Genomic DNA, 22,535 nt, shown 5'->3' with positions numbered 1-22,535 from the left:
AGAATAATTATTTTTGAACACTCGCTAAAGGTTGTTTTAATTGAGTTTTATAAGATTACTTTCTTATGACCAAGACTGTTTTCTCTTCCAGCTTCCTTCTACGGAGCAAGCTACCTTAACGTTCCCCTTCAAGATGCTCGTAGCACCACAGAAATATTCTTCAAGTTCAGGACGTATCGTTCGACATCTTTACTCTTCCTCGCTGCTGGACCAATAGACTATTGCCTTATCATGCTGGAGGGTGGAGAAATACGGGTGAGTTCGCTTAACAGTTATTCCACGACATCCTGACAGAGAGCGGCACAAAATTTTTACTTCAAAATATCCACTGGCTTATCGTCTAGGCTTTAATTTTAATTTATTATTTCTCAAAGATACTAGTACTAGCTAGCCGTGGGGTATCAGCAGGCGCTGGAATACATTTCTTTATTCATCCACAGTAAAAAAATGCTTCTAATAAAAGATTAACATTGCACTCCGCGTAACTTGTAAAGACAAAAAATGAGGGTTTATTGAAACAAGCTAGAAAACAAACACTTTATAGAAAACTTTCCAATAAACCAACAACTCAGAAGCCGGTTTGATTTCGAAATCCTTGTGGGTATCGTCGTGCAGTCCACAAAAAGGGAAAAAAAATAAGATGATATTTTTCCTTGACTCGCCTACAGGATATTTAAATCCTACTGCTAGCTAGCAATTTACTCTTCATCCCTCCAAGGTAATTTTTCAATGAATCCCGCTAACTTGGAACAACTGTTATCTAAGTTAGTGGATATTTTCTTAGAACTGATAAAGCTTCACAAATGGAAACCGGGTTCATTTAATTTTTAAAACAAATCCTTGGATCGTGGTCTTGGAAACACCGTTGGTCGTCCCTACTTCAAGCTCATAGTCAGCCAGCCGTTCCGGTCTGCGCGAGTAGCACAGTGGTATCGTCACTGTCTCCCCCCCCCACACCGGGTGTAAAAGGCCCGGGTTCGAATCCCGTCGATGATGTGAGCAACTTTAATGGGATTTTTTCACTCCGTTGATGAGTTAGTCGGTCTCTGGCGTAGATAGCAAGGTTTTTTCCCCAGTAACTGGGGTTTTTCGTCCAGCAAAAACAGACAAATCGACCATAGAACACACGCAATTAACAGACATAAGACACACAGCACGGCAGATGAATTTAATTATTCCGGTGGCCTAAAAATAATAGTTAGTCAGCCGTTCTATCGGTTCACACAAGGCGGGACAGCCTACGTTCACAACGACCATCGACGAGGCGTGGGCGCCCACCATTGGCCTGGCGACTGTTGCTCCATCCACTCTTGGAACACCTATCTACAGCACTCGCAAACAACTCATGAGATTCGCATTTTCCGTTAGACCATAGAACACACTTGAACCGGTACCCAACAATTATCCCCTTTTTTGAAGTTCGTCAAATCATGTCCTTTGGCTATATCAATCAAGCACTTCGTAAGTACCGCATGCCATGAACCTGCAGAATCACATTTACCGTGATTCTCACCGCGATCCCTGTGCCAGGCAGATGTGTTGCAGCCGATATCTGAAACATGGGGAAGGGGGACTAGTCATGTTTTGACTGAACAGTTCATCGTTTCCAGAAGCTATTAGCTTCAAATGAAATTACACGCTACTTAATGAACAAGCTGTATTCGTCTGCATTACATTTCTTCTAGAGCTACTTATGAAAAACCTCGTCTTAAACTTATTAATTAGGATCCAATTAGCGATACCAACCACCCTGCCATTGTACACAATTCGGGTTCCTGCAAAGTAATCTCACAAACAACGACCCAACTGTCACCCTCCTCCTAAACCAATGAACAATTTCAATATTCTTAATCTGATTGTAAACAAAGTCATAATCTCTTCCAATTCCCTTGTTCCAAAGAATGCCTGGAGACATCACATCCTCGAAGCATAAGACTGATCTAGTAGATTTCATCACAAGATTATTAAATTCTGAACTCTGCATGCTTCAGCAAAAACAGTCTCTCCAAGGACTAAACCATGCATTTGAACTTGTCTAGTTAAAGCGAACGCTTCATAAAAAGAGTGGAAAACATCATGGAACCACACCAAACAGAATTCGATGTTCCAAAGTCCAGGACAGTTCTCACTAAACAAAATAATATTAGCAATAAAAAGTAACAGATTCCATTATAACGAAAGAAAAAGTACCACTCTTTGTTAAGCATGGCAACCCTCCATTTCACTGAAACAGTTAATGGACAAATATATCACTAACTTCCCAATAACACAGCTCTGCTTTGGACAATCAACAACTAATTTATATGATCGATTCCTCCAGCCAACATGCCCTGCAAGCATGGACAAGGTATCTCACTTCCTCATTATTTCTTATATAACAGATCCAATGTTTTATACCGGTTATAAATCTCCATTACCAGGCAGTTGATCCCTGTCAAAGCAGCAGATACATTTTAGTTTTATACAAAAATCTAGGTCCTCAACTCGTCTAAAAAACTCTGGGCCAATCTAAATGGCATCTGTTCTCCTAAACTGCTAGATAATTCTCTCGTTCCAGTTTTAATGTGCCTTCTTCTATTGCAATAACCCAAGAAGTTCCGTTCTAATTCACAGTGTCCAACACATCGACGACAATTAACCTTCTTACCACGAAACCTTCATTCTCGCTGCACTGGAATACAAAATTGAAATGATAGTTGTCTCTGCAGCTGTTGGGATCACATTCAATAGCCATAACATCATAGCTCTCCTCGATCTTTTGCAACACAACTTCAAAATAGCGGATAAACTACGTGCATTCCTTCGCTCGTTATTGAAGAACAGAAGTGCCCACTCAATCCTAAAAATTCATATTGTACCAATAGGATCGCTGATGGAGTATTACAAGGAGACATTCTTTTTGGCCTCATATTCGCAGCAGTACTGTTCCCGCATACACTATTGAGATGATATCATGGGCGAACCTGTGTCACCGATTTCTGTGTCCAACTACTCCCAACTATTCAGTCACTTTAGTAGCTTAGAAGTGATTCAATTAAGATGGAAACTGATAGCAATTACCGAATCTCCTCTCCGTTCCGAAACAGCTGATGACTCCTTGAAGGACAAATACCGCTGCAGATATGCCAGTAATTTCAGATAATTAATGCACATATCTAGTCTGTGAACAGATATCATCTAAGATGCCTAAAACACGAGCAACGTGCCAGTATTAAATTACAGAGCGAATGTGTTACTGAAGGCATCACACTTCATATAGTGAATATACAACTTTTGGTTGGGTAGTTTAGTCATGGAATGAACAATAATTGTCCAGGTATTTGCATCAGCAATGACACTGATAACGAACCATCATGTTAATCTGCACACTCCTGATCAAAGCAAATCATCCAAGTTCCTAATAATTGCAAAACAGTCGAAATAGATTGCAGCGAGAAGAGTTACGATTTACTAACAGAAGAAATTTTAATCAGCTTCGATTTTAACTCTTTGTCAATATTTGTTTGTTTACTTTATTTTTATTTTGCATTCAGTTCCTCGCGTCACTAGCGGGATTCGAACTCGGTCCTTTTCTATCCGATGTGGGAAGAACGATGATTAAGACCACTCTGTGACTTTGATACTTGAAAGGACCTACAAAGCGGCTTAAACTTCGGATGCCATGTCAACCACCTTTGAACCTCTCAAAGTCAAACAACCCGTAGCGGATGCAGTGAAAAGATGAAAGAATAAGGACGATGTAGGTGCGCGAAAAGAGTCAAGTAGGCCAGAAAAACTGACCGATAGAATCATTTATCCCTGAAGGAAGAGCAGTGAAAGAGACATCATTTGAAAACATTACGCTAGAACTGTCCTCAAGAGTGCCCATAAGAGAGGCCCTGCAGCGTCCATAGCTGAAAGCTGTGCAGATGAGTTTTTCAACGCAGAGCTGTTGCTTACAAGCCCCACATCACATCAGCGAGCGTCAATCTTTTGCAGTGATGCCTGGCACGTCGTCCTCTTCCTGTCGGAACTACATCAATGGTGCAAACCGCATAGACTGACAATGTCCACAACAAAAAGTAAAAGTGTGTTATTTAAGGGGCACCTCGGTGACTAGGAACCCGGTGGTTTCTTTATGTGCAGCTCATCTCCAGTCTGTGAAACTATGAAATACTTAGGGATCCTAATTAATACGCAGCTACGCTTCCTTTTCCATATTACTTACAGAGCGGATAAGACCCAGAAATTTGTTGGAATGATTGCACAGATAATGAGGAAGGAGTGAGGAATAAAATGAAGAACAATGAATTTGTTCTATGATTGCCAATTGTTAATTATGGTGTAACATGTATGGTTGACTGCGGGGTTCAAAAGGCAAACGTCAGGAGGCTGTTTGCAATGTTATTGAAGTGTGCATTTATTGAAGCTAAGTGCAGCCTGCAGAACTGTTTCGAACGATACATTGCAGGTGATCGGACAGCTGCCTCTAGATCTACATTTAGTTTTCAAGTCAACGTGTTTTCACTTAAGGCGTGGAGTACCAGACAGGCGTCTGTCAATTGAGTTTGATTGCGTTGGTGTATACGTAGAACAGAAGAACCGTATTTGGCTCTCTTGGTTGGTCAAGAGTAGGAGAGATGGAATGATAGTACTAAGGGTCGCATTATAAATAAATTCCTTCCGTGTGTAAATAATAATGGTAAATCTTGGTCCGGACGGTTTAGTTCAAATTTACATGCTACCTTCTTCTTGACAGGACATGGATTTTTTTTTTTTTTTTTTTTTTTTTTTTTGCAAAGTTACATGAGTTAAGTATCGTGGACCATTCTGCTTGGGTCTGTGGGAAAGACGAAACTTGGACGAAACTTGGGAAAGACGAAACTTGAATCTACATGGGTTGAATCCTGAATGTGACCAACTTCTGGTAGGAACAGGGGCAGATTTCAAATCCTTCCAAGAGTTTGCCATCCAGGTGTGTATCAAAGACGATTAACCCTTATTACAAATCGAGGAGGAAGGTATTTAATTGTTATGTCGTATAATGAGGCCTTGTGGCCAACTGATGAACAAAGTTTGGCTGATTATTAAAACGCATTTCAATATTTCAACAGGGTAGGCGCAGGATGTGCGGTACCGTTCTAAATATAGGTTGGAGCTTACCCTGTGTAGGGTACCCTTCAAATCGTTTCAAAGAGCAAGTCATCATGGAGGGTTCTTTTGCAGATGGACTTTGGAGATCGTTGCCTACTTTGAATGGATGTACATCATTCTCTGTACGATACTATGGATTGCATTTGTAACGCTATATGTATGGTACTGTAATACAGGGAAGAGTTACCTGAATTTCAGAGGGACAGGCTAGTACAATAAATAAATAGATATGTCCCGTAAGCAAAAGGCTCGACCAGAGAAATTACACAAAAATTCGTTTGTATATAAGAGATTGAAATTATATACATACTCCAAAGTTATACAAATTATTTGTAGTTGAACAGTAACTAACAATTATTTAAGTGTAACTATTTAATAATATCAAGCTTGACGTACGAGTAGTCATGAGTGCGAGTGCAGTAGCACACGCGTTTTGAGTGGACCGGGGTTCAAGTCCGTGACTGCTAAATACGATTAACATTTGTATTGATTTATCGTAAACTCCACTGACCTGGTGGTCGTGTTTATTAATTGTTAGTTTCAAACATGTTGAAACTGTTTACATCCCTTTTTTTGATGGCCATTCGGATAGGAGGGTTGAACATTTTAGTATACAGACATTCATTGATGAGATGAAGCTGCCCTTCACAGATTCATCAGCTGATAAGAATGCTTTAGGGTTATCTCTTTCTGTAAAGCTCATTTGCACTGAATTTATCCGGGTGTATGTTTAATTTGTTAGTTTCTAGAATATTGGCCGGAAATATATTCCTCAGAAAATTCAGATTTGTAAAAGTTAGCCGAAGTCAGCACGATTCTTGCCTCTCAGAAGAGTTGGCATGATCTCTTGTCAGTCTTCTCTGGCACAGAGATTTAAGTTGATAGTTTTTGGAGCACCATCATTTATCATTCTGCCCGTTAAGAGCCGTGCTAGAGTGAGGACATTTCTTGCAGCCATCTCATGTCTCTAGGGAGTGGTGCCCAGACTTTCTTGGAGGATTTATTTGGATATGGTAAAAGGTTGCCCACCACCACTCTGTTAATCCATCTTAGTAGCCAATATTCTAATCCGAGGTATTTGTTTATGTAGGAGGCTGAAGTAGAGAACTAAATTTCAGATGCGTAAAGCGATATAGGTGTAAGGCACTTCAAAAGGTACTGGCAAATCAGCTGTGGATTACGCACTCACACGAATTCCTATCATGCGGCCCACAATGCCGCGTAAGTCTTCTTTCCCATCCTGTTGAAGTGAGGCTGGAAAGTAAGTCGTCGTCCCAGGGAAGTTCTAGGTCTATATGTGCTAGATAATCTTCCAATTTCCGCACGAGTAATTAAGCGTTTACCAATTATACCTTGTCAGTTTAAATTTACGTCGCCTTGTGTTTCACGTGGCCAAATGTAAATAAACGTCAGCGTTTAGTTTATTCAACACTCTCTTGAAACTTAAGAGGTCCCACAGGGCGACAAGTTGCTTGAAACGGTATTACTATTAAGATGAATGCGTAACGCGATTGGTATAACTGGACAGTCTGATAGGCGATCCAGCGTGGGTGTGGTGAGTTCCTTAGGAACGTCATCTACTGCAGCACACACACGCCCACAGTGAAGTTCAGAGGAGGCAGGGTCATGTGTGGGACTATTTGTCTCCATTCCAAATAGCTAGCAATGCCAGAGTGTACATTGACACCTTGGACAAGTCCGTGATGCACACACTCTGACAATTCAACGGAAACGGGTCCTTCATTTTCCGGCACGATAACGATCCATCCCATGCAGCGAGCAGTGTAAAAATATGCTTTGAGGCAAAATAAATCCAACAATTCACTTCACCAGTTGTTGGATTTCGTTTTCTGGATCAGGGTATGACATTCTTATCATCTCCTGATGGCTAGAAGCAACTGGTTGAAAGTACACTATAACGGATCGGTGCTTACCTTGTTAATTTGTTCATTAAAACTCGTGTTTTCCAAACGCGACGGTATCCTAATATTTTTGGTAGAGTACTGTATTTTACGACCCAAGGACTAAAATTATCCTTGGTAGTTAACTCTCGGTATACGTCTGGAGCTATAAAATAAAAGCTAGGGAAGGTGTAAAAGGGGTTATATATAATTATCGTTCATATTGGGGAAACATCACAACTGGATTGTCAGCTGTAACACCAAGAGTGAGTAGTTACCCACAGATGGACCGACTACGTCCAAAAACGAGTAGTACTCACTGAAAAATAAATAGCGGTACATTCTATTTGTCTTCGACGAGGAGTGTTATTTATTTGAAGTGCAGAAGTACGGCAACTCATGATTTAGCTTCAAAACATGAAACAATCATAGGTGTAGAAGTTAGCTTATCACGTTATGTTAAAAATAAAAGATAATTTAAGCTTATAGACAGAGTATGCATGAGTTTTGAAAAACTTGATATTTTTCTTATTATTATAAAAAAAATACAAAAATATAATAAATAGTAGACAGAAGGAAATAGTGCAGTCAAAAACCAGTAGTCTAAATATAATTTGAACCGTTCTGTTAATAATAAAATTAAGTGCTTTGTTAATCACCTATAAATATATTCGAAAGAGTACAAATGAGTAACTCGTGGAAACATTAGGGAGTAAGCTATAAGGTGTGATAGGCAGACCAGTGAGATAATCACTGAATCCTAACATCCCAAGCTCTGCTATTGATGCTAATCTGATGGAACTTGCACGATGTCGGATAAAATGTAGGTGGTCTGAACACGATTAGTCCCTTTTTTTAATGTTCTGGACGTTGACGTACAAGTGGGTTCGGGTGTTTAAGTGCCCGTAGTAAAAATGATGTCCTTGAGATGCGAAGAACTGACACAGCGCGGCTCCTACTTAATTGATGTTATCAGATAAGCATTTGAAGATGATCAAAAATTCATAATCCACCCAATGCATTTTAACGCTGGATGGAGAAGCCAGCAGGTGCGTGTTGCTGACTTAAGTGCGTGTCTGAGTGACTTAAATGTGTTTGTCTTCGAGGCATTTTTGACTATCGGTGGTAAGACGTCAAAATTTCAAGTTGCTTGCGTGAAATTCCTTACAGTTGATAGACATTCAAACAGAATTTAAAAAATAAAAGAAAAAACTTGCGATGTATGTTTGGTTCTTGTTTTAAATGTCGGTATACTGTAAATCGAAAGCGTTTAAATGTGGCAGATTGAATTAATGAAAATTGCTTTGTATTAATATAAAATGTTTTTCATTCGTCATACAATTCTGAATGCATGAAAATGCGATTTGATTTTCAAAATAATGTTCGAAAATTACAATGGAGTATCTCTTGATAGAACATATAAACCTTATGTTTACCTCACTCTACACACTTTTACATATTATGTGATCTAATCCAAACTAAATTTTGTGCTTGAAAAGGGAAAAAAAAAATTAAATTCCTGTTTTGTTTTCAGGTTCGGATTAACTTAGGAGCAGGGGAATCGGTGCTCACCTCCTCTCCTGGCCTGCAATTCGACGACCTTCTCTGGCATGACTTGGAATTACATCGAACGGACGCTGAGCTGACCCTGACTGTTGACAGTATCCATTCCACGTTCCTGGACATTCCGGGCAGTTTCTTTGAGCTCAATATCAAATACGGCGTTTTCATCGGTGGTCTGGGAGGCTTCAACGAAATATTTCTGGGAAACCTCAACAACTTCAGGGGTTGCATTGATGATGTCACTTTTAACGAACGCGATGTCCTCAAGTTAGCAGTCGAAACCAGCGATCAGCGGAACGTCTTTGGGGTCACCTGGGACTGCAGCGAAGAATTTGAATCGTCTTCTAATCAACCAATCAGCTTTATGGAAAGGGGCTCATTCATGGCGTTGCCCAACTGGAATGCTCGGAACGGTGGCTTCCTCTCTTTCGATCTGAAAACGCAGTCCTACCTCTCGGTGCTCTTCTACAATTCCGGAGTACCTTCCAAGAGCGACTTCGTATCGGTAGAAGTGATCAACGGAAAGGTGGCTCTGTCCGTAAACGAAGGTAATGGAGTCGTTGTGGTGCAGTCTGACGTCGCCATCAGCGACGGTTTATGGCACCGCGTAGACGTTCAATTCACTCCGTCTTTTGCTGAGATCGCTGTGGATGGAGAAGCGAAGAACTTAAGACCAGGTCTCGGAGAGAATCGTTTCTTCGACTTGGCCGGCTACTTATACGTAGGTGGAATAGAATTAAATCGTCAGTCACGAGCTCTGCAGCAGGGCCTCCAATCTGTATTATCTGAAGGAGTGGACAGCTCCTTACGCGGATGTCTGAAAAACATTAAAGTCAACAATCAGGTGGTTGGACTAAAGGAAGCCGAAATCACTCAAGGAATCCAGCCGGACTGCGTATGGGAATATCCTTGTCTACAGGAACCCTGCGTGCCGGGTGCTGAGTGCTTTCAAGAAGGAATAGATAGCTTCCGGTGTTTGTGTGAAGAGTCGGTGTGCGTCCGCGCAAATTTCACATCTGGATACAAACTGTACACAAAGTCGTCACTCCCCATTGACCTCGAGATCCTGGTTCTTCACCCTTTGGAGGTTTCTGAGGGTGGGAGTGACATCATCACATCAGAGCACATACGCGTCGTCTTGGATTACCCGAAGTATGGGGTCAGGGAGTCGGGAGTGCTCTTCCACATCATAACTCCTCCCAAACACGGTACGTTAGAGATCGAAATCTGGAGAAGAATAGCAGATAACATCTTTACCCTTCTTGACCTGAATACAGATAAGGTCCGCTATACACATGACGGTTCAGAAAACCACATCGACACCGTAGTATTCGAAGTGGAATTTAGATCGCGGAACTACCGCCTTCCGTCCTTCCTGGAGCAACGCCATCGCTTCGTCTTCCACATTCAGATAGCATCTGTCAATGACCCTCCACGTGTAAAGCTTCCTCCCGGGAAAGTTCTGCGACTTGCCAAGTACACCAAAAAGCCAATAACCACTGAACTGCTCGATGCCGAAGATCCCGATAACAGCCCAAGCGATCTTGTGTACACCGTGTTGAATCTCGGTTCAGACTCCGAAGGATTTATTGAAAATGCCAAAAATCCGGAAAAGCCAGTGGATACCTTCACTCAGGAAGACATCAACAACGGGGTAATCAGCTATGTGCATCGGGGACCCTCAAACACGCGAATCGCTTTAAGGGTATCGGACGGTGTCGAGACCGGACAAACAATCGTGCTGCGAGTGGCATCCTTTGACCTGACTCTGTCTCTTGTGAACAACACTGGAGTCATGTTGCCCTACGACTCGTACACTTACATCACCGCTGACAATCTCACTTTTGCCACCAATTCGCCAGAGCAGAACTTGGAGATCCGTTACGACATTACGCGACTTCCTCAATATGGAAGCGTTCAGAGACTCCGAAACAACGGCCGGTGGCAAACTGTTAACCATTTCACTCAACGACAGCTGAAGAAGGAGAAGCTGCGGTACATCCACACCACAGGTCGTTCAGCCTTTGATGAATTCAAGTTTGTCATCTCCTGCATGGAGATTAAAGCACCGACTGTCTACGATTTCCGCATCACGTTCACTGCCGTCACCCTGAATGAGGTAAACAACCAGGAACTACTGCTCGATAAAAGACTGGAATCTCACATTACCGACGCAGATTTGAAATTTGAGACCCTCCCTCTGGCCACAGCAGCAGAAAACATCGTGTACACCATACAAATGCCCCCAAAATTCGGCAATCTTGTGGCCTTCCACTTCGTTGGCAATGAGCGCAAGCATCGGAAGTTGGAAAGCGGCTCGTTGTTCACCCAGCAGGATTTGAACGACAAACATATCAAATACAAGCTGCACAGGAAGAGTTACTCCGTAGTGAACGACGAATTCCAGTTCAAGGTCACCTGTCCAGGAGGAGTTTCGTCAGAAATGACAACGTTTACGATCAGTCACATACCGGGAGAGACGGAAGCGATAATTGTGAATGAAAAGGTTACCATTCTAGAAGGAGGAGAGACAACAATCACAAGGAGTCAGCTGCATATTGAAACTCCGTCAGTAAAGATAATCATTTACAACATCACCTCCCCACCAAAGCACGGCTTCTTGAAACTGATGAATACAGACCTGACTGATGTGCAAGAGGAATCCCCAGAACACTTCACCTCCGATCACGTTCTTAATAACAGACTCATATACGTTCACGACGATTCTGAAAACGATCACGACAACTTTCACTTCATAGCTTATTGCGAAGAGGGAGAAGAAGACTTCGTATATTACGGAACACTGCACATCAACATCATCATGAAGAACGACAACCCCCCGATTCGAGTGGAAGAAAAAGTATTGCACGTCGTTCTCGATGGTGAAAGAAAACTAACAGGTCGTGACCTTCGCTACGTGGACGCTGATATTGACTCTAAACCCTCTGATATCCAATACACACGACGAGGAATCCCCAACGGAGCACTCTTTCACGTGGATGCGCTGGACCAGGTGTACCAGTTTACTCAAGAAGATCTCGATACAGGAAAGATTCTGTTCCGACACAGAGGCCCCGCCTATGGGAAGATGCTTCTTTGGATAACAGATGGACAGTTCTACGCCACGGGCATCCTGGAGATTCAAGCATCTGAACCGTTCGTGAAAATAAGTCAGAACACGGGTCTGATAGTGCGCAGAGGGGAAAACTCCCTACTGACTGCGGCCAACCTGACTGTCGAGACTAACATGAACGCAGAACCTGCCGATATCACCTTTAAGGTGGTGTCGGAACCAAAGCACGGTGACATCCTGGTCGGCGGAAAGAAGTCTAACCAGTTCACCCAGCAAGACCTAGAGGGGGAGAATGTGGAGTATGAAAACGACAACAGCATCAGCTTCGTCGATTCGTGCGAGTTTGTCGCTGTTCTCGGAGACATAAACGCCGAAGGGAGGTTCGAGTTCCACGTGTTTCCAGATATCTATTGGGAGCCGCTGAACATTTTGAGCAACAGAACTTTGTACGTGGACGAAGGAAAGACAATCGCCATCGAAACCAACTCGCTGCACATTTCCCACATGAACATCAATCCCAGCAACATCACATACCTCATCAAATCATCACCTCGCTACGGCTATCTGACAACCGACGATCACACCAACTCTAATGGCGAGACTTCGCACAAGGACACAGTCCAGGTCACTTCATTCACGCAGTCAGTCATCGACGACGGAAAATTACATTATATCCAAACAGAGAGGAACGTGTCGGCAGATCACTTTTCTTTCGATGTCACGAATGGCATCACCACCCTCAGAGACCTGTGCTTCAACTTCAACATCATATCCCGTATCATCCTGCTGAAGACGGGGAACATTACGGTCATGGAAGGTGGCGAAGCTCCCCTGACTTTAAACGAAGTGGACGTGGCCAATCCCTATTATGCCGAATGGGTGTTGGAATATTCACTGGTGGAGCAACCCCAACACGGATACATCACCAACACCAAACAGCCGGGAAATAAACTGCACGTGTTCCAACCTTCTCACCTGGCCACGGGTCTGATCCGATACGTACACGACGACAGCGAAACGACACGTGACTGGTTCACCGTAGTAGCCAATGCCGGCGGACTGTACAATGAAAGCGCACCGAGCACCATCCACGTTATCGTGGAGCCCGTGAATGATGAGATGCCTCACGTGATCCACAACATCGGGTTAGAAGTATGGGAGGGATCCATCACCACTATCACCAACCAACACCTAGCTGCAGCTGATGAGGACTCAGAGCCCGAAGACATTACCTTTGTTATCTCCAGTCCTAGTAACGGGTACGTTGCTTTGAAGAACGACACGAGGAATCCAATTCTTGGCTTCACTCAGGACCAAATTAATAAAGGAGCTGTAGTTTTCGTACACACAGGTAGGTGACCTCATCTTTCTAACCAGGAATAAGTAACGGCGTATGTTTATTTTCTATCGGGAGCCAGATCCAAGTTGAAAAATATTCCCACAGATAAGTTGTTCGAAGAAAACGAGTGCATCACCTAGTAATTTCGAACATTTCTAACTCATTTTCGCGATGGTATGTTACATTAATGACTAGCATCACAAATAGAAATATAAACAAAAGATATTTATTAATAGTTAAGGCAAAGCTAAGTAATAACTGACAGGTTCTCTCAAAATATTCCAAAATGAGCATTTGCAACCTTTATACAACAGTTTTGGTAAACACGACAATTATGGCTGAAATGTTATCAAAAGCCCTCAGTTTGCTTCACTTTATCATTTTAAATGGAAAACAAAATGAAAAGTTCACCAGGTGAAAACTAATATTTAGTTGAACCGCCTCTGGCCCTGATGACAGCAGTACACCGCCGAGGCATTGACAAGATCAATTTCTGAAGATAATTAACTGATAGTTCATGGTTCCAAACACCAATTATGGCTTCCTGAAGTTCACGAAGGGTCTTTGGTTTCTTTCTGGCAACTGCAGATTCCACACAATGCCAACAGTTCTCTATAGGATTCAGGTCCGACCGGGCTGTTTCCTGGCCAGCTAACAGTTGCAATGGACCGTTCTTCCAACCATTTTTTCACCTGTGACAAATGCAAACACATTACTGTCAAATTTGTAATGCAGAAATGAAGCTAAAGTAGCTAAAAAGTGCCTACTTACACTTTTCATCCGATGACAAGGAGCAGAGTCGTCCTGAAAGATGCAGTTACTTGGCAAGTTGAAATGGTCTCTAATGGTTGGCAGCAATTTGCCTTCCAATATAGCCAGGTATCTACTGGCATTTACGGAACCTGTCAAACTGCAGGTGATACTAAATGCACCCCCATATCATTTGGCTGGTGAGAAATTTCACTGTAGACACCATACAGTCTGGATGGTATTCTTCACCACGTCTATGGTGGATCGTTTTTCTCGCATCAGAGCCATGCAGGTTGAATTTCTTCTCATCTGAGAAAATAACTGACTTCCACTGCTCGGGATTTCATTTGACATGCTCCTTACACCAAATATATAGGACCTTTTTCCTTTTTTGTGTGAGGAGGGGCTTCTTCTTAGGACGAAGGGCTACAAGTCCATTTTTGAAGAGGAGCCTTCTGACTGTTACTGCACTTGCTACCACTCCTGTATGTTCTTCCCATTCTCTTTTCAGCTCAGAAGAAGAAGCTTTACGGTTTTTAAGTCATAAGCGCTTCAAAACAAAAAGAAATCTACTCACTGTCAACTGATTACAAGACACTCTATAAGCAATATGACGGGAAGAACATCCTTCCTCACGTAAAGCAACAATAGCACTCTCTCAACGTGGCGTCAACTGCACCTAACTCGCCATCCTGACAAGCAAGAAATGACTGCAACTCTTGCAGAGCGTGCTTATATAGCTGAAAGTAACAGCTGATGCAATATTACGTCATCACCTACGCGTGTCAATCTTATCTTATTGCAATCTGTAAGAAATATTGCCATATACTTACGTTATTCGCACGACAATTACAATTTTAAGGGGATGATCCACTTTGTCTGAACAACAGTGTATAATTTATTATGAAATAATAATGGAACGGTAGGAAAAGAAACAAAAGGAAGAAAAGTAGGAAAAGTGTATCAGATCAGATAAATGCCATCAAATTATGGATTAAACATTACATCAGTCTGTAATCTAATTACTACTGTAAGAGTCTATGAACAATATAAGTGTCCAGAGTGAGTCTTCAGTTCAAAAGAGCAGATGTATAAGACTTTAGCGTAAGAGTACAAAGCGAGCCATTAGGCAAAAAGAACCTATAAAAACTAAGATAGCCTGAGTTGGTTTACGGCGTTATACCCTATAAATAAACATATAATTTTCTGTTAAATTTAAATATAGATTGCTGAAATGCCGATAATTTTGATTATTTGGACCTAGTTAAACAGGCAGACAACAAACAGAACCAGATAGCCTTGCTAATTACTGATTGGATATATTGAATGATACTAGCCCTCGTCAACGTACCATTCAAGGTATCCTCATATCAATAATTAGCCTCATAATCATTATTTTATTTTAAACAATGATTATTTTATATTTTTATTGCTAATTATGTTTATTTATAGAGTATAACGCAGAATGTTAAAACGCTATTGACGATTACAAGTTCTAACATGTTCGAAATGTCATGGCATGCGTTGAATGAACCTTTGATATAAAGTATACTCAATCTTGTTTTTGTTGTCGGATATTGGCATTCTGGTTTTTGGTATTTTCCACTGGAGCATGCAGTTGACATTCCTCTGTTAGTCCTCTTACTGGAGTGACTATCCAGTAAAAGCTGATCGTTCCCAGTTAAACTGGAGGGGGACAAATAAAGTGGAGAATTTCCAATAACGTTAGTAACAGTGTTTACGTTGCGTATTATTCTATAACAACGATTATGTTCCATGCTGTAATAATTTTAATATTTTAATCAAGTAATAAATTGCATTTGCTTCATAATTGAATTTTTTATTATCCACGCTATAAGAAATCTGTAATTAGTATGTCTGTAATAATAAACATTTCATACTGTAATATGAAAATTTGATAATTAAATGAAAATCAAATTTATTCATATTTTATTCATTAATAAAATAAGACTAAATTTGACGGATAAATTCCTTCTGCTTATGTAAATGAAATTAATAGGTTTTACCGGCTGAATTACAGATTATAAAATACGGAATTCAGAATATTATTGAAAATCGTTGCGCTTTTTTTTTTATTACTATTATTTATTTATTCTTAATATGAAGCAAACAACGTATAATCCTCGATACGTTTACTTGTGGGAATATTTTGTTATTCTCGATTGGGGCCACGATAGTAACGACATCTACATCATAAATAACTAATGCATCACTGGAAGTTCACGTTTGTTCAACATTAAACAACAAACAAATTGTTTCGCCTTAATTTATTTAGTTTTCATCTACTAATTCTATTACTTTTTTTTTTTAAGGTAGAGAACTAACTGTAAAGTTGCTTTCATTTCATTTCCGGAAGTGATTTGTACTGCAGTCTGTCACTTACGTATAACATAGTGAACAGGGAAATTTGGAAGATAGTGAGATGCTGTCCGTTCCCGGTGAGCTATTCTTTTTTTTTTTTTTTTTTTTTGCACACGTCACACATCAAGTGACTTGGCAGAAAAGGATGTTTATATGATTTTGCATATAGCCCAAACTTCCATGATCCCAATAAAGTGACCAGGCAGTGTACTGTTGTTGTATTAGGATTTAAGTGCAAGTAATTTGCCAACGTAATATATAAGGCGCAATAGGGTCGCTGATTCCGTGGTTGATGTCTGTTTGCTGGATGAAAAACCACGCCACCCTCGCCTAACTCAACCACGATGTAAAAAAGTACCGTAATAATTTTAAAAAAATAAAAATAAATTTTCTGTTTATACTCAGGGACGACCAAACGACCAGAGGAGTTCACAAGATAGACAGAATACAAGAAACAGCACAGTATTCAGCAGCCATGGGTTTGAACCTCGGTCTATGATAGATCATTCGTCCCTACCATGTTGCTTTCAAGCGGAATAGCAAGTGAAAAAATATAATAATAATAATGCATCTAATCCAAAGTTACAAAAAAAAAAGTGGGAAAGCTGGCGTAAGGGATTATTTACATAAAACGGCAAGCGACAAAACACGTCTTGCCAATGGCAATTTGATCTCCCATATTCCGATATAAACTTCAAAACAAAAAGTCCGTTTCAATGATAGCTGCTATCGCTTTGGTGGTTGAGTAGACACCCACCAATGGATGCACTTGACATCTCTGTGACGAGCTTAAACCGCAAATTGTGAGATACCGAAAGTGTTTAAGTGAAATTCTTATTAAATCGAAGCGTGAAACTTTAAATCCCAAGATTTGCGCAATACAAAATAAAGACTTAGTTCTAAATCATCCAATATACGGGTTCTACAACCTGCGCTTCAATTTGATAATGAGTAGGATCGGATGAAGACTTAAAGTGCCTTGCGACATGTTCTTGTGAACGAGAAAATGTTGTCCGCTTATTATATCGAAGGTCCAAGGGATGTTCATTTTATTGCCCCTGAGATCAGGTTTTTGGATGCCGTCGCTTCAGGACCACCGTATTAACACAACCCTGATAGTGAGAGAGAATTTCTGCAGTTTGACACATCTTATTGAGCACGAATAAGTTCAGAAACTGAAGGCGTTGCACTTCAGAGACTTAAGTGGGAAATCTGAGAGAAAAGGATAAAGAAGGTCCCGATAAATGAGTTGAAGAGATTTGCTCAACGAAAAAACTTCTGCAGAATCTCAAAACCATTTATAATTAGTTGTATTTTGAATATTTCAACAGTACAGCAACCTTCACATATGACAGGAACTGGTGGAACTGTACTATATCGAAACAAGTTAGTCAGTGAATGCAGGGTAACATTTCAGGCGAGTTAGCAAATAATAATAATTTATTATTTATATACTTTGGCCAGATTTCTACTACTCAGATTTTAATTTGGAAACGGTCGACAAATCGTTCTAAAAGGCCAAAGTATAAAATTTCATGAAAATGGATCCACTGGTAATGGAGTTATTACACGCGGAAGGACGGACGGATGAGCAAAGAAATAACAATTGTCAGATTTTAATGAAATTTGATGTTGCTCTAGAAATCCTTCTAAAAGGCCTAATTTCTCGAAAATCCATCCACACTTGAAGTCGAATTATTACATAAAGACGGATTATTACGAATTATTACATTAAAAACAAATAATAATTGCTACATTTCTGTTGATCTGATTTTTAATGAAATTTGGAATGATTCGACAAATCTTTTAAACGGCCCAAATATAAAATTTTATCAAAATTCGTCTGCTGGAAATCGACTTGTTACGTGAGGACGGACAGACAGGCTGAAGACAATAGACGCATTATGCGTATATGTACTAAATCCTGTAAAAGAGTGAACAATTGTAAAAGCAAATATAACGAGGAAGACAACTGTTAACGACTTTCCACACAAAAGGAATGTAAAATGAAATGCATTTTCACAATTAATAGCTACTGTATAATACCAAATCCAGAATATTATATAGAAAAACGTACAGGTTTTGAATCATTTAATTAATTTTGGACTACTTTATGCACCTGATCAGAGAGTACGGTTCTCCACACAGTTGTGTTTGACATATTCGACCACTGAAGAAACTTTGAACCACATCTTACTGTTAACTTTGTTTTTGTTGTGTATTATGTCTGTACACGAGCTGATTTGCCCGTGTTCAGGCAATTCTACAACAAAACAATACTCTTCCTCTGTCTGAGAATAAAGTACAGCGTAATATATAGTGGTAATGGGAAAGTACTGCATTCAATTTTTAATCGATATCCAATCGCAGCACGAATTTACTTTTAATACGAAACCTTTTGTACCCTTGGGAACCTTAAATTGATGAAAATGCCAGTGACTAACTAGAGTTAAAATGAGATTTTAGACTGAGTGAAAGGTTAGTTGATATTGTAGGATTTTAGACGTATCGGCAACTTAGGCCATATGCTGTATATAATGTCTGTAAATTGCGTGTTGTGGTCAATTTACAGCAAGCAGGAAATCAAGCACAAAACCCCAGTTTCCGGGAGAAAAACCATGCACCGTCATCTGAGACCGACTAACTCAGTCACGTTGTGAAAAAGACCCATTAAAATTGCTCTCGTCACTGACGGCATTCGAACTCTGGTCTTTTCCAGGCGGTGTGGGGAGGACAGTGATTATACCAACTGTGCTACGCAAGAAGGCATCAGGTGAAAGAGACTCATACCTTTCAATCAACATAATTTAGGTTTTACTGCAGTTTCAATAATTTCACACACATTTATTCCTCACTTGGCCTCTTCGAAGCCACAAACAAACATTGTTCCCAGCCAGGAAATTTGGGAAATAAGGGAGCATTGTTCCAATAGCTTCTCCATTCCGTCGCTCCTGATCTTAACGTTCCTTGATAAACAGTCCGACATTCTTCCCATCTGTTAGCTCTAAGATTTATTGGCTCAGGGATTCTCAGAATTTTTGTCTCCAACTTATCTGTTGGTCTAATTCTGGTAAGTCGTATTGCACGAAAAGAGACACGCACTCAATTTTTGTGAAACCGTGCAACTGCCGAAAATAATAATACAGAACGGGGGGGGGGAGGTAGATAATTTCCTTCAGATATCTTCGAATCTAAATAGGAGTTGTTTCATTTGGTGATTCCTCGCTTTTCTGCAAAGTTAGAAGTCAATTCTTTCTAAACTGAATTGCGACCTGAAGCTGGCATTTATTTTCTGTTTAATTCCTCGTGGAGGAGTTTTTTTCGGGGTTTTCAATCTTAATGGGTCACTTTAATTTGATATTCGATAATTCGATATTAATCTTTACTTCTTCTCTGAAACAGTTTTGGCGAAATATTAGCCACGGGTATTCTAAAAATAATTATGATCTTATGCCTTTGAGTACACCAAAATTATCTTTGGTAATTACCACGAGAAGGTAGGCCACTACCATAAAGCCAAAGAAAAACAAGTCTAATAAATCAAATAAGATCTACACACTTTACCACGTTCGATTTCGATGATGAGTGTCATTCTGCTTTCACTGAAGACCGTAACTGAACATTTTTATACCTCGAAGTATCATTTGATCAAAATCATCTCGTATTATTTGCTTTCAATCTATACTTTCTAATTCCACTAAATCTTCTGGAACTAATTTATTCAGACTCTTACTGAGCGTCTCCTGACAACCAGCCGTCTCATCCCTTCCAGAAAACCTAAAATCCATGACACTATCAACTTTTAATTTGTCTATGATGACGTCAGAAATCAGTCCCAACAGATTATTGTTTCTTTTGATGACAACCAAAATATTCGAATTTAATGCTAACAATCTGCTTGAATTATTTCGTCCGAATATCTTTTTCCTTCTTTTTAGAACGAGGACTCCCAAATCCGATTATTATCTTCGGCCTTTTTTGGAATTTGTCTAGAAGAGTAATTTAGATTCTTGTATTCCATCGAGAAAGGAAACCAATGCATCAGCTAACTTCACCTGAGGGCGTATGGATAATCTCTCTAAAAATGCAACCACTCACGTGTATAGGGATTTCACCTTTATAGACTCTCGCAGGGAATCCTTCCCCCGTTATCCCAGTTCCACCCATTATACTTTACTGAAATTCATTTGCTGACAGCTTGCTAAAAGGAAAGCTTAACCTGTAGGCTCTTCTCGTACCCTTTTAGCCTTCAATCCTTTAGAGGGCAGACGGTAGCACAAGTAAGATCCAACTCTGCATGAAAGAGACGCACTTAATCCTCGAGATCTGAGGTTGCGTCAACATACAGTGAACTTGATATAGTGTATCTGCGAAAACTGCAGCCACGAGATGGCGCCAAACTAGGACGCGCACAAGGTTTATAAATTCAAGTTCACTGAATGTGAATAAGTTCATACACGGTTTGAGAGGAGCAAACATTGAAACCACAGTATCAACGTGTCCCTAAATAAAACGGCATTCGCAGTTTAGTTTTAGCATTTAATGGCCAAAATAATCCTAAAAATAATAATAATAATGTAAATCTACAATAATAATAAAAAAAATTGTAACTGTCCGCTCCATAACTCCTATCCATGAAACGTAGAGCTGTGATGGTTTACCAGCATAGTAAGTTGAGCAGAAGATTGTCCTTGGATGTCGCGTCGAGTCCCAAAAGGTACCACCAAATTTTGGCATCATATCAGTATTGTTTTCGCTGATTTCCCTTCACTGCATATATTCATATAATTGATTCATTGATTTATTCATTCATCTTCACGTACAGAGCACTGGGCACGGTCTTTCTCTTTGAAAGTTAATTATTACTGACGTAGTCCATTTTAGATGACCTTGGTTAAGCTTGTGCTTCTTACCACAACCCATTCTCGCTCTCTGTGATCCCTTGCGTCTGCATGTTTCGGTCCAAAACAAAGAGGTTGCGTACCGTTACACTTAACATAAACTTAAAGATAAGGAACAGAAGGGGCGGATTTACACAAGCAAATAAGGTGCAACCTGGGCCCACCTGTCTAAAGGGACCCCAAGAAATGGTTATGTTCCTTTTGAGATGTCATATTATTCCCACCTGCTGAGTGTACATCTGGTCTCCTACAGCCTAAATCTATCCCTGGGGAAGGAGTGGGGGTGTATAAGAATTACAAAATTCTGGATGGGGTGTCGAATTATTTTTTCCACGTACATAGCGTATCGGTCAATTTGCTGAATTCATTAGCAATTTACAAGTTTTGTTATTAGTGAAATAGTTTATTATTATTATTATTATTAATACTAGGAAATCGTACTTGTTACGCAAGTAGCAGGTTGGGTTGAGTTCTTCACTAACATGTGTTATGTTTAATGTAGAGTGGCCCTTAAGCGTTAACTGAACTACGCCGTGGTACTTACTGTGTGATGAACACAGAAAATGTATAAAATGCCCAGAAGTAAGTGTAGTGTTATGTTTGTACAGTGTACATCTTGCGTGGTTTAGTTCTTTCTGGCCATTTTACGCAGGTGGTTGCTGTTTCTTTGTTACCAGGAAACAGCTACCACGAGGAAAGCTGCTTCCCAGCACCCGTCCATACCACGAGGAGGTGGACCACAACTATACTCGTATTGTCCTTAGTGGATATCCGCAGGGAGTACTCAAGTCAGATGGGTGCATTACCGAAGCACTGGGCCCAGTCAGTGGTACGAGCAAATGTTTCCGCTCCTGAACAAGAGCAAGGAGGGATAAAAATAATGATAATAAAATAAATAAATAAAAATAAATTCCCACATTCGCAGGAAGAAATGTGAAAAACCAGTGGGTCCAACAGACCCGCAACCACTGGAGGTAGCGCAGTACCAGTGGAATGCTTGCACTCCGTACCACAGGTGGTCCAATCCTGGGTACCACAAAAAATCCTGCCTCTTGTAAAATACAAGAAGCCGTATATTTATTCACTGGTCCCTTTGTCATGACTCGCCTGCCAGTTAATCGATGCTTAATTTCATTCGCTGAAGTTATAATTTCGTGTCGCTTCTCCCCCCCCCCCACGGCTATTCGGGAATATGCTTATGGCTGGTCGCGGTTCGTTTGCTTGAGTAAGAAGGTCGCTTGGGGTTTTGCTAGCATTTTTTTTTTAATTATCGCTTTAAATGTGAAGAAAGCCCCAAAACAACTTTATCGGAAATTTTGCCATGTTACTGTGAGTCCAATTGATAGAGACAATAAACGTCTCTTGACAAAAGCACAAAAGATCGATTTGTAATATTAGTCAGAGAAGGTACTGGACTGTCCCATAAGACTTTTTGTTCGCAGTGCTGTTTCTGTTTTGATACTAAACGTTTAATTTCATAACCTTGGTCAACA

The 22,535-nt window shown here is 40.4% G+C and overlaps 1 protein-coding gene across 1 annotated transcript in view; it reads left to right on the top strand.

The window, feature by feature from the left end:
* Window positions 1-22,535, top strand: part of LOC150080703 (chondroitin sulfate proteoglycan 4-like) — a 162,630-nt gene that overhangs the window by 121,289 nt on the left and 18,806 nt on the right. The window contains exons 2-3 of the mRNA XM_090381724.1: window positions 92-255; window positions 8,569-13,021. Coding sequence (XP_090237850.1) covers window positions 92-255; window positions 8,569-13,021 — 4,617 coding nt within the window. The remainder of the gene's footprint in view (window positions 1-91; window positions 256-8,568; window positions 13,022-22,535) is intronic.

The sequence above is a fragment of the Mastigoproctus giganteus genome, chromosome 9, assembly GCF_048544385.1.
Source record: "Mastigoproctus giganteus isolate SK-2022 chromosome 9, ASM4854438v1, whole genome shotgun sequence".
Classification (NCBI taxonomy): Eukaryota; Metazoa; Arthropoda; class Arachnida; order Uropygi; family Thelyphonidae; genus Mastigoproctus; species Mastigoproctus giganteus.
Note: the sequence above shows the minus strand (reverse complement) of the source record. Positions and strands in the feature narration are given on the sequence as shown.